Below are 13,374 nucleotides of genomic sequence, written 5' to 3' on the forward strand. Positions count from 1 at the left end.
GCCATTGGCTGAAGCCTGTGTGACTGAAGCCCGCGGTTGCTCATTGGTTATGACGCGCCGTGTTCGGATTGGCTTACGGTGCGGCAACGTCGCTGTTCCCGCCCGCCCAGTGATCCGTCTTTGTGGTGCGGGGGATAGATTTTTATTTTTGTTTTCTCCCTTCCTATACACCGGTGGGCTATTGGTGTTGTTGCCATAGCCTTTTTTCATATTTGACCGGTGCCATCTCGCTTCCCTGCTGTTACAGACGCAGGTTGGCGATACTATTGGTTGTCGTTTGTGACGTCATCGCGCTTGACTGACGTTCTGAGGCGCCCATTCGTCGGTGCATGCTGCACGGTGATTGGTGCGCGGCGCGGTGGACTTGCCTCTTCCATCGAATGATGGTTGTAGTAAGGAGCTGGTGGCGTGTCGGCGGGAGGGGCCGAAATTGCGGACTCTGCTATTGGAGGTCCGCTACCGACTCCGACCTCTGACTCCGCCCCCCGCTTTCCCAGAGGCATGCACACTATATGCGTCCCCATAACAAACATTCACACCATTGAGTCATGTGTCCATCCTCACAACCGGCATATTAGTGCGGTTTTGTAGGGGATGGATCGTCATTCTTTTTTGGTCCTGTGCCCTGGCATTGTATTAATCTATTACGCCTCATTATGGCATGAATGAGAGATGCTGTGTGCAATTTAGGTACCTCTTGTTGGCCGTTCATGACCCTCTCTGGATTACCACTTGAGTAGTTACAGTTACATTCCTTTATTATCATGGTTAGGATGATTTTGGGAAGATTCTATATCATTATGTTTAGGTTTTTGTTTCAATACAGCCCATTATTTAGTATGACTTATAATTGGATCATGTCTACTATGGGTGTCCCCAGGTTAGATCCTTGGGATCACTTCCGGGCTATGAGTTCGTTGATTTATACTGAGATTTATCCATATAATACTAACAATGTTTTTAAGATTGTTTTTATACTTGCTGCAAGTTCATATGTTGTATTGTATATATATTAAGCTGGTGCAGTCATTGATATATGTTTTTACAAGATATTGTGATTTTATATGTGAATGGGTGTATCCACTTTTGACTTCCTGTCCCACCCCCACTAGGGGGTGTGGCTTGAGGTTACATTTCATTTAAAAGTTTGCAGTCTGGGAATACAAGGATATACCCCTGTTGATGGCCGTTAAGCCGAAACGCGTCGGGTAGTACATCTGGTACCCCATACTGCTTTTTAATTGTATCACGTGAATTTTATTAATAAAAAGCCTTCAAAGGTTTTTTTTTTGACCTGCACCATCGGGAGCATTTTTCTTTTTTTCTTTTATCTCCTTTGGACTACACTGTTCCATGAGCTTGGCCCTTTTATTGCTGGCCTCGCATATTTGGGTTCCTGTTCCAGAAGCAAGGTCTCAGGTCCAGGAGGGGGTCCATCTTTTCCATTGGAGCGACCATCCCTGCTGATTGATCCATACAGAGCCCAGGGTCTGGAGTGACCATCACGCTTATCTGACTCACTGCTAATACTAGTATTTGAGTCCATCGAAGTTGGTAAGAGTACCTATTTCACTTATTTTGTTCTTTGAGGATTGCTTCAGACAAGCCAGTATTATTCCTGTTACTTCAGTTGAACTGTCTGTCTCTTGTATTTGGAGTATATCTAAGAACTATTCCACCTCACTCTCCTCACCTGTTTAGTGATTTTACTCACTTATTGGAAACACATGTGCGGACTCTATGTTATAAACATCTCAAGCTGTGAATTGAATACTCACGTTTTTTTTGTTTGTTTGTACACTTTTAATAGAGGTGTAATCACTTTCTGAGCCCCTGACATAAGGGACCGTATTTGAAATAAGAGTTCCTGACCAAGGACTCTGCACATAATATTCACATATTACTATTTTCATTATATCACTCACGTGTTAGGATTTTTGTCCTAGATCGTTTCATTGTGTAGCGCTGCATTTTATATTCTATAATTGTTCTTGTACTTTGTTTGTGTGTGTGCTGGCAGCTCACGTTTTATATTCATTTATTTATCTATTTTATTTACTTTTTAGCGCAGTTGTTTTTCTATATATCCACATAAAGTTTCTATGACCTGGAATGTTTGGCCTTGGTACAGACACACAAGGTGACACACAGGTTAAAATGGCAATTAAAGGTTAATTTCCCACATCTGTGGCTTTTTAAATTGGAATTAGTATCTGTGTATAAATAGTAGGGTTGTCCCGATACCAGTATCGGTATCGGGACCGATACCGAGTATTTGTGGGAGTACATGTACTCCCACAAATGCCCCTGATGCCTCATCCGATACTCGCCCCCCCGCCGCCGCAACGAATGCCGTCGCATACCGCAACAACGCCACTGCGGGGAACACTACAGCTATTGAAATGAAAGCTGTGATGTTCACCATACGCTGATTAACCATGCAGCGGCATCTAAGTATGGGGGGACATGGCTGGATGTGGGGGGGACATGGCTGGATGTGGGGGGGACATGGCTGCATATGTGGGGGGACATGGCTGCATATGTGGGGGGACATGGCTGCATTTGGGGACACATTTAAAAAAAAGTATCTGTACTTGTACTCGGTCCTAAAGAAGTGGTATCGGGACAACCCTAATAAATGGTCAATGAGTTTGTTAGCTCTTACATGGATGCAGTAAGCAGGCTAGATACTGAGCCATGGGGAGCAGGAAAGAACTGTCAAAAGACCTGTGTAACAAGGTTATGGAACTTTAAAAAGATGGAGAAGGATATAAAAACATCCAAAGCCTTGAGTATGCCAGTCAGTACTGTCAATCACTTATTAAGAAGTAGAAAAGTCAGGGTTCTTTTGATACCAAGCCAAGGTCGGGTAGACCAAGAAAGAATGCAGCCACAACTGCCAGAAGAATCGTTCAGGATACAAAGAAAACCCCACAGGTAACCTCAGGAGAAATACAGGCTGCTCCAGAAAAAGAAAATGTGGTTCGTCCGAAGCTTGAACAACAATGAGTTGCCAGAAAAAAGCCTTTACTGTGCAAATGCCACCAAAAAAAGCCTGGTGAAGGTGTTGTTGGGCACATTGATTCCGGGCGTTTTTGTGGCATTGGCGCAGTAAAGGCTTCTTTCTCGCAACTGGACATCGCAATTCATTTTTGTTCTAGTACAACCTGTGAAATGGAAGAGAACCCCCCCAGATGGGACTTTAAGGGCAACAACTCCGTAGTACAAAAATAATAATAATTTATTCATAATTTACACATATACAAATGAATAAAAACACATAAATAGTGCATTGGTGCATGAATTCCCACGAGGATCCAGTAGAGCCCAACGCGTTTCGGGACACCGTCCCTTCGTCAGGGGATAATACCGTGTTTCCCCGAAAGTAAGACCTACCCCGAAAATAGGACCTACCCCAATTTTCAAGGAGGGCTGCAATATAAGCCCTACCCCGAAAATAAGCCCTAGCGTGTGTGTTTCTGTAATCTAATCTGTAGTCAAATACCTTCGGTATACAGTGACACTCGGCGTTCAGCTTATCTCCTCCTCTTCCCCTTCCTGTCAGCAGGGGATCTCGCCCTCCCTCCCTCTGTAATGCTTGGATTGCTGCAGGCTATGAAAGTGCAGAGGAGCACTCAGCTGATCTCCTTCTCCTGCTTGTCAGCGGGGGGATCTCCGCCCCCTTCTCTCTGCAATGCTGGTTCGCGGCGGGCTATGGACGTGCCGAGGGGCACTCAGATGATGTTTCCTGCTTGTCAGCAGGGATCTCGGGCCCCCTCCCTCTGCAAAGCTGGATCGCAGCGGGCTATGGAAGGCGCCGAGGGGCACTTAGCTGATGTTTTATTTTCCTGCCTGTCGGTGGGGGATGTCTGCCCCCCCTCCCTCTGCAATGCTTGGATCGTGGGAGAGAGCTCCAGCCGTCTATGGAAGCGCCGAGTGGCGCTGTAAGAAGGTATGTGACACAGAAACACACACCTTTTTCATGATATTCTACTGTAATAGAAAGGATTCTTGGAGTTTACAACCGTGTTTGATTCACTTCACACTGGGGATTCCTGCCAGGCAGGCAGGGAGAGGGGGCAAGAAGACAGCATGTGAAATGGTAAGTCCTACCCTGAAAATAAGCCCTACTGTGTTTTTGATTGCCAAAATTAATATAAGACCCGGGCTTATTTTCGGGGAAACACGGTATCCAAGCGGGATCACACTATATAATGCAAATAACATCATTTTAGAATATTATACATTAAAGAGAACACAGTAATCACATGGTGTCCAGATCATACCCATCACAACATTGTAAAGGCCCATAGCTGAACCGACATGTCCCCCAGAGAAGGCAAAGACAACCCCCCGAGAGTTCAATGACACACGGGTAGGAAGGGTCCCCCAAGAAACTCCCAACAGATCCAAAAGGCGCCACCCAGGTGCAGGCAAAAAAGCTGCAAAGAACCATCTCCTCAGTTCTAAAATAAGTAAATTGTCATCCTCAAATCCCTATAGTAAACAACCCCATACCAACCCCCCTAGAAAACCCTCATTGGCGAGCCTAAAGAAACCCTCAACTCATACCTGGAAGTAAAAAACTGGTCTGATTCCAGAGTAGTCACAGGTATCGTTTGTAAACAGCACTAAGCAGTCGGTGACCTTGGTAGCGCTATTATCTGTATAAAAAAACAAACAAACATAAATGCTTTTCATCAGTATTGGTCAAAATCATGTCCCCTTGAAACCATCCAATGGAAGGGCGTAATAAACTGGAACATATGTTCCTAGGAAGTCGCATACCTCCACAAAGCCATCTGGGATTTAGATAACATCATCGCCGTCAGCCATGACAAGCAAGCCGATCAGCGATGATGGTTAAATAGGAAGGGGAGTAAGGAACAGGTAGCGAGAGGGCAATATAGCATTTTATGAAAACGAGAAGCGCGGCGGCGGCACCCGCCGCCCACACCCATGCAACACCATATAGACCCGGGCACAAAGCAACGAGACACCACACGTACCCACCCCCCAAAAAAGGGAAGAGCAGAGGGGGTGACATGCAAAACCCCACCGCATATGCCCGCCTGACGCAAGCATAGGCCAATGGCAAGCAACCACCGAAAATCCGATTGGCAGCATATATATATGTGTATATATATGTGTGTGTGTGTGTGTGTGTATATATATATATATATATATATATATATATATATATATATATATATATATATATATATATATATATATATATATACACCTTAAAAATTACAAGAGGTAACACACATGGAAACATGCAAAAAGGAGGGGAAATGATAAGTAACAAATGGACAGACTAAATGAATCTAATAAATAGACATGACAAGGATATCATCACAGAATACACCGATTCTAAGAATGAATTAGAACATTATAACAGTAGAATCGCTCTTTTTCACATCCTCCTGAGGCAAAGCCTTCCAAGAAGGGCCTAATGCTAATTTGTTCATTCAATCCAGGAGGCATAGTAGCCCCAAGGTCCGCAATCCAGCGGGTCTCCCACTGGAGCAACACCTTGTTCCAGTCTCCTCCCCTGGAATTCGAAGTACAACCTGTGGGTTTTTCTTTGTATCTTTTGTATTTTGAACAATTCTTCTGGAAGTTGTGGCTGTAAGTTTTTTTTTTTTTTTTTTTTGGTCTACCTGACCTCGCCTTACAGTGACAGAGTGTAAGGATAGGCGAGCCGATCAGCGGCATCTTCTCACAGGGGAGACTTGTATAGGTAATCAGGGCACTGATCATCAGTGCCATGATTACAATGCAGCCCCATCAGTGAGACCAATCTGTGCTGCAAATTAGGTGCAGCCTCATCAGTGCAGCCTATCCGTGCCCATCAGTGCAGCCTCATCGGCGCACATTAACAAAGGAGAAAAATGTCTTATTTACTAATTTTTTTTTTTGAGCCCCGTACAAAAAGAACGGGGCACAATTCTTCCCACTCAATCCAATTATGGGGGCACTATTCCTCCCGCTGCTATCAATGATGGTGCATTAGTTCTCCCACTGACACAATGTTGAACTAGTCCTCTACTGAGCACACACATTAATTTTGTTATTGCCACATTCCACCGAGGCATTGTCTACTCCCACTGGCCACAATCTGGTCCACTCCTAAAGTCTTAAGGACAGTAAACTTGCCCTTTGTTTGGAACATTTGAGGACCCTCAGGTCTAGACCTATTCATTTATTTTAGCAGAAACTGAATGTAGTGACCGTTGATTGATCTGATGCTTTATAACGTGTTCTTTTTTTTTTTTTTTTTTCTTCTAGGAAACATTTTTAGCAATGCAAGCTTCAGTTGTACCACGTTCCCCTAGTTCTCCATTGCACAGTATTTCTCTGCTAAGCAAGTCTTTTCCCCAACTTCCTAACCCACGAAGGAGAAGACATGGGGGAAGAACCAGGGACCCCTGGAATACAGCCAGCCTTACTGGTATAACACCTCCTCTATTTAGAAACACAAATTACACAGTCAAAAAATTAACCCCTTACATTAGCGATTATTTGCTCTTTTTGTACTATAATGGGCTAATTTTATTTTATTTTTTATTTTTTTTAACCCCATTATTTTACTAAATGTCTTAGGTCTGGTTCACACCTATTTGTTTGTAGCGCTACCCCCTCAGGAGCCGCTGATTGATTTGGGATTGGCGTATTAAGTTACCTCTATGTGATGTCTAGGGGTGAAGGTAGTGAGTAGAGCAGTAATTGAATGTCCAATCTGCAGGTGAAGTTTTCTGAATGCTTTATTTCTTGGTCCAACACGACCAAAATCAACTTGAGGTAGACAGGAAAGACTGATGAAATAAAGGAACCTTGCAGTATCAGGCTTTGGATAGAGAAAAGCAATCCTGCTATTCGGTGGTTGTATCAATGCGTCGCCACTCCAGCAGAGTGGGTGAAGTGTCTCCGGACAGACCCCTGCCACAGGCCTGGCAGCCAGAGTGCCACTTAAGGTTGCTGGGAGGAACAAGTCTCTGCCACAGACTTGTCTCTAATTGAATGTTGAAGCCTCTGCCACAGGCCTAGTGCAAGATTTAAGTTGAACAGCAGAGCCACCGGTTAACAGTGCAAGTGTACCTGTCTATGTCCGGTCACCAGATCCCCCGATGGTTCGTTCAAGCCCCCACCGAATGGCATACAGCCTGGGATCTCCTCAGCAGAAGTGGGGACCCAGTAAGTCACTAGGGTCTCGTGGCAACATCAGTTGCTCCAAGCCAGAAGGGCCCAGAGTCTGGAACTCCGCGTAGCGCGTGACCCCAGGCCAGGTGGGCCATAGTAGTGGGGCCCGCGATGTGCGCACACCCCAAAGGTGGGTGTCGCACCAGGAACCCGAGAAGAACCCAGAACAACGGCCTCCGCCACAGAAATACCCCTCCCCAGCATGCACAGTGAGGCCCAACTCCTCTCATTGGCTGCTGGGAAGAAGTGGCTCTGCCTGGATCCCTCTGGCGCCGTCTGCCGTCCAGAGATGAAACTGTATCTCTGGACGCACAGACTGACCCACAAGACAATCCAGGATTTGGCGACAGCCAAATTGTCCAAAATCAAGAATGAGAGCAACATAACTCTCTTTCTCCCACTAAATTTACATAGCGTCCTTTCTGACGGTAAAGGGGCGCTACATGTTTTTTTGTAGAAACGCACTACAGTTCATTTACATGGTTTCCTGGTGAACACGTTCACATCTGCTTTTTTCAGCTGCTGCGTTTATTTGGAAAGGGTCAAGGACTTTTTTTGGTTCAATATACTTCAATGGAGAAGCTGCGCAAAAATCAAAACGCACAGAAAAACGCACTGCAGAAACGGATCAAAAGCAAACTGCATAGATGTGTACTGAGCCTTATGCTGGCCAGACAGTCAATTTTCAGACGAGAATATTAAGACGAAAAATCTTTGTACATTCGCTGAATGAAAGAACGTTGAATCACATACACTACCTGAAAATTCCTTTAACCAAGAAGTTTTTTATTATTTCTAATAATGATATTTACCAGATTCACCCACTAATAGTGTATACAGTGTATCTGATCTGTCAGTTATTCTCAGAGTAGATTAAAGATTGTGCTCCCTAACCATAAAATTGGTTATTTAGATCTACCACTGCATAGAGATATTTAGGAATAAATTGCCTTTTTTTTTTTTTAAACATTACATATTAAGTAAATTATTCACCACACTTTTTTTTTAAGGTAATTAATCGATTATGAAAATAATAGTTCCTGTTTTTATCTGCGTATAACATGCACCTTAACTCTAAGAGGGAAATTTCAGGAAAAAACTTTACACAGCCCCCTGGCATAGTACACGGACCCCCTGTACAACAACACAGCCCCCTTTCATTGTAAAGACCCCCCCTGCACTCCCAGCGCTGGGACAGGGACATCGCTGCCATCATACTCTAAAGTGGAGAAAACTTCACACTGTCAGCCCCTTCTTATACACTGTCACTCTCATTGTAAAGAAAAGTTCTAAAAAATACCTCCATTAATGCCGTTCTCTCTCGTGGACCCGGTCATGTGACTGCTCTCCTCTGCTTCATTGACAGTCACATGACCGCTTTCCTCCTCCAATCAAAAGCTACACATGAGGAGGAGGCGGAGCGGGAGGAGGAGAGCAGCCACAACGAGCGCCGTTAATTAAGGTATGCAGAGGCTTAGATTTACATTGAGAGTTAACACAGGAGGAGCAGTATATGACAAAAAACTGGCAGTAATGTTTTTTGAACTTCAAAGTTTACTGCCAGTGCTGTCCCATGGCCAGGAGTGGCGGGGCGGCCGGCCCGATCCCCGCCCCCTGTTGGTAAAAACAACAAACAGATATTGGTGTATAGGGCCGAAACAACTAATCGATTTGACAACTAATCGATTATGAAATTAATCGGTTACCATTTTCAGAATCGATTAATCGTCCAGTAACATAATGGGGTTAAAAAAATAAAAAAATGAGTCCTTTATAGTACAAAAAGAGCAAATCTCTACGGTAAATATTACTTTCACTGTCCCACAGTAAAAAATTAAGGCCTTACAGTAGCAATTTTTGCTCTTTTTGTACTAATTTTCGTTTTTTAACCCCATTATGTTACTAAACATCTCAGGCCTGGTCACACCTCTGTGCTTTTTGCAGGAACAGACTACATTCATTTAGATCAGGGATCCTCAAACTATGGCCCTCCAGCTGTTGCGGAACTACACATCCCATGAGGCATTTAACACACTGACATTCACAGACATGACTAGGCATGATGGGAATTGTAGTTTTTGAACAACTGGAGGGCCATAGTTTGAAGACCCATGATTTAGATGGTTTCACATCCATAATTTTTTCAGCTGCTGTGTATTTGGAAAGGGCAAGGACTTTTTTTTTAACGCAAATATACTTCAATGGAGAAGCTCCAGAAATTTTTTTTTTTGTGTTTTATAATCTGCCCAACGACAAATTGGCCAAAAAAACAAAAAATGCAAATCGCAGCAATTTTTTTTTTTTTTAAGGTTATTAACCGATTATTCTATTAATCGTAACAATAATCGTTAGTTGCAGCCCTATTGGTGTATAACACGCTGGCACGGTTTACCCTGTATTTTCTGGGTAAACAAGTGCGTGTTATACGCCGATAAATACGGTAGTTGCAGCCCTACATGCTATATCCCCCTCCTTTTTTTTTTTTTTTTTTTTTTCTTTTTTATTTATTATAATTTTTTTTTTCTAGGTGACGATTGGAGCTCTTACAGTCTGTCTTCAACTGCCAGTAACATCCTACTTCGCTCACCCCTGGATCCTGCCAGTGGAATACCCACGCCAGATGATACCATACACTCATTGCCCTCGTGTGCACGAAGTTCCAGCAGAGCTGTGCTCACTATCAGTCCCAAGACAACACAGGTACTCATCATGCCTTATGTTTGTGCTTTATCTGGCGCCATCCAGACCTAAAGGAGACCTGAACTAATGCCGCGTACACACGATCGGGTTTTCCAATTTGGTTCTTTAGTATAATTTTTAATGATTTTAAAAGATTTTTAACCACTTCAGCCCCAGAAGATTTGGCTGCTCAATGACTTTTTGCGATAGGACACTGTGTCGCTTTAACTGACAATTGTGCGATGTTGTACCCAAACAAAATTGACGTTTTTTTTTTCACAAATATAGCTTTCTTTTGGTGGTATTTGATCATCTCTGCGGTTTTAATTTTTTCCGCTATAAACAAAAAAAATAAAAATATTTTGTACTGTTTGCTATAATAAATATCCCCAAATTTTCTTTTAAAAAGGCACATTTTTTCCCTTAGTTTAGGCCGATATGTAGCCTACATATTTTTGGTAATAAGAATCTCAATAAGCGTATATTGATTGGTTTGCACAAAAGTTATAGCATCTACAAAATAGGGGAAAGATTTTATGGCATTTTTATTATTATTATTATTATTATTATTATTTTTCTTACTAGTAATGGCGGTGATATATTGGGACATTATGGAGGACTGATCAGACACTTTTGGCACATTTTTGGGACCATTAGCATTTATACAGCAATCAGTGCTACAAAAATGCACTGATTAATGTATAAATGTCACTGGCAGGGAAGGGGCTAACAGTAGGGGGCTGACTTGTAGTTCTCAATGGACTACAAGTGGACTAGTGCCACTTAGTAGAAAAGTACCACTGGAGATCGGTGGGGGAAAAAAACTCTTACACCAGCAGAAAAGTGCCCCTTTAACCACTTGCTGACCGTTTAACACAGATATAAGGCAGCTTGGCTATGCAAGATCACGTACCTAGTATGTGATCTGACACTTCCTGGTAGGGGGCACACACCACCGGCGACCTGGCCATGCTGTGCTTAAACACAGCAGATATCGATCACCGGCTGCTGGCAAATTAATTTCTGCTTGCACCCGTACACAGAACAGGGCTATGCCTATGTAAACAAGGCAGAGCCCTGTCCTGTTTGTGGGGAAGTAATCGATTTTCTTTCCACGCAAAACGGGAAAAAAAAACCCATTACTTCCCCTAGTAAAAGCATCTAACACAGTACACCAAAACACTGGCTAGGTGCACATTTAACCATTTGATTGCCCTAGATCAGATGTGCCCAAGCAGTGGCCCGCTGAGCCCTTCTGATGTGGCCCTTGACCTCCTGCTCTGGGATGGAATACTTTTATTAAACATAAGTTTTTATTACTAAAATCAGGGGGGCCGGATTCAGAAAGAGATACGATGGCGTATCTCCTGATACGCCGTCCTATCTCTGAGTTCCGACGGTCGTATCTATGCGACAGATTCAGAGAATCAGTTACGCATAGATATCCCTAAGATCCGCCAGGTGTAAGTGTTTTACACCGTCGGATCTTAGGCTGCAATTCCAGGCTGGCCGCTAGGTGGCGCTTCCGTATTTTTACGCGAGGAATATGCAAATGAGGATTTACGATGATTCAGAAACGAACGACCGCCCGGCGCTTTTTTTTTTTTTTACATCGTTTGCGTTCGGCTTTTTCCGGCTTATAGTACCCCTGCTATATGAGGGGTAGCTAATGTTAAGTATGGCCGTCGTTCCCGCGCCGATTTTTTAAATTTTGCGTAAGTCGTTTGCGAATACGGCTGGACGCAATTTACGTTCACGTCGAAACCAATGACGTCCTTGCGACGTCATTTAGAGAAATGCACACTGGGATATTTTACGGACGGCGCATGCGCCGTTCAAACAAAACGTAAAAAATGCGGGGTCAACAAAAATTAAAATAAAACACGCCCCCTACATCCCCATTTGAATTACGCGGCCTTACGCCGCAACACATACGCTACGCCGCTCTAACTAAGGGCGTAAGTTCTTTCTGAATAAAGAACTCGCGCCCAAAGTTAGAGCGGCGTAACGTATCTCGGATACGTTGCGCCGGGCGGACAGATACGCCAATGTATCTGAATCCAGCCCACAGTGTATATTTGGACATATCTGTTCTACAGTGGTTACTGGGCTGCTTTCAAACTGATCCCCAGTTACAGAGAAGTCGCTTAAGTGGCCCTTGCTCTTCAAAAGGTTGGACACCCCTGCCCTAGATGTTTAACCCCTTTCCAGCCTGTGTCATTAGTAAAGTGACCGTGAATATTTTTAGCACTAATCACTGTCCACTGCAATATTGCTATAAGTCGCTGATCATCGCCATTGCTAGTAAAAGCGTTTACCAAAAACATGTAGCAGAATACATATTTGGGTAAATTTTCAAGAAATTAAATTTTTTTTTTTGGGATATGTCTATAGCGGAAAGTAAAAAATATTATTTTATTTATTTTTTCAAAACTGTTGGTCTTTTTTTGTTTATAGCACAAAATATAAAAACGCAGAGGTGAACAAATACCACCAAAAGAAAGCTCTATTAGTGGGGGAAAAAAAATGATTTTTTTTTATTTGTGTACAGCGTGACTGCAATTGTCAGTTAAAGTAACAAAGTGCCGTATCGCAAAAAATGGTCTGGTCATGAAGCGGGGTAAATCTTCCCAAGGTCAAGTGGTTAATTAAAAATATTTTTCCTTTTTAAACGTTTCCCTTCACATGGTGGAAAGTTGAAAAGGTGCCCTTGTACATTGGGGATCATTGTGAGCAATTACCGTATTTTTCGCTCTATAAGACACACCTGACCATAAGACGCACCTAGGTTTTAGCAGAGGAAAACAAGAAAAAAATATTCTGAACCACATGGTGTACCAAAATATTTACCAGTGCCCATGAAATGCAGCCTGACCTGTGCCAAAGAAATGCAGCCTGACCATTGCCAATAATGCAGCCCAACCTGTGCCATTATTGTGGCCTGACCTGTGGCACTAAAAGTCCCAGCAGAGCAGGTTGGCATATTTTTGTCCCCCCACATAGGCACTACAAGTCCCAGCAGAGCAGGTTTCCATATTTCAGCCCCCCCCCCCACAGAGGCAATACAAGTCCCAGTAGAGCAGGTTGCCATATTTCAGCCCCCCCCACAGAGGCACTACAAGTCCCAGCAGAGCAGGTTGCCATATTTCAGCCCCCCCCCCACAGAGGCACTACAAGTCCCAGTAGAGCAGGTTGCCATATTTCAGCCCCCCCACAGAGAGGCACTACAAGTCCCAGAAGAGCAGGTTGCCATATTTCAGCCCCCCCACAGAGGCACTACAAGTCCCAGCAAAGCAGGCGGTCACCTGTCCTCCAAACACAGCATTAGGAGACTGCACAGCTTTTCATCCACTCACTCCTTAGCTGCCATACACTCCTCCCCACTCTCCCCTTACAATAATGTCCTACCTCAGTCTAGGCGGCATGTCGCGCTGCATAGTGGGGAAGTAGGCATGATTTCCCCTTCTCTCAATACTCGTCCTGGCTCCC

The 13,374-nt window shown here is 43.7% G+C and overlaps 2 protein-coding genes across 4 annotated transcripts in view; both read left to right on the forward strand.

The window, feature by feature from the left end:
- MTERF4 (mitochondrial transcription termination factor 4) overlaps positions 1-13,374 on the forward strand; it is a 213,685-nt gene that overhangs the window by 90,307 nt on the left and 110,004 nt on the right. The gene's annotated exons all lie outside the window — the stretch shown is intronic.
- The window catches only part of PASK (PAS domain containing serine/threonine kinase), a 101,691-nt gene that overhangs the window by 17,931 nt on the left and 70,386 nt on the right, over positions 1-13,374 (forward strand). For all 3 annotated transcript variants that reach the window (XM_040348900.1, XM_040348901.1, XM_040348899.1), the window contains exons 2-3: positions 6,295-6,457; positions 9,734-9,906. In XM_040348900.1, the coding sequence (XP_040204834.1) occupies positions 6,310-6,457; positions 9,734-9,906 (321 nt within the window). In that variant the 5' untranslated portion in view covers positions 6,295-6,309. The remainder of the gene's footprint in view (positions 1-6,294; positions 6,458-9,733; positions 9,907-13,374) is intronic.

Source organism: Rana temporaria, chromosome 4 (genome assembly GCF_905171775.1).
Source record: "Rana temporaria chromosome 4, aRanTem1.1, whole genome shotgun sequence".
Taxonomy (NCBI): domain Eukaryota; kingdom Metazoa; phylum Chordata; class Amphibia; order Anura; family Ranidae; genus Rana; species Rana temporaria.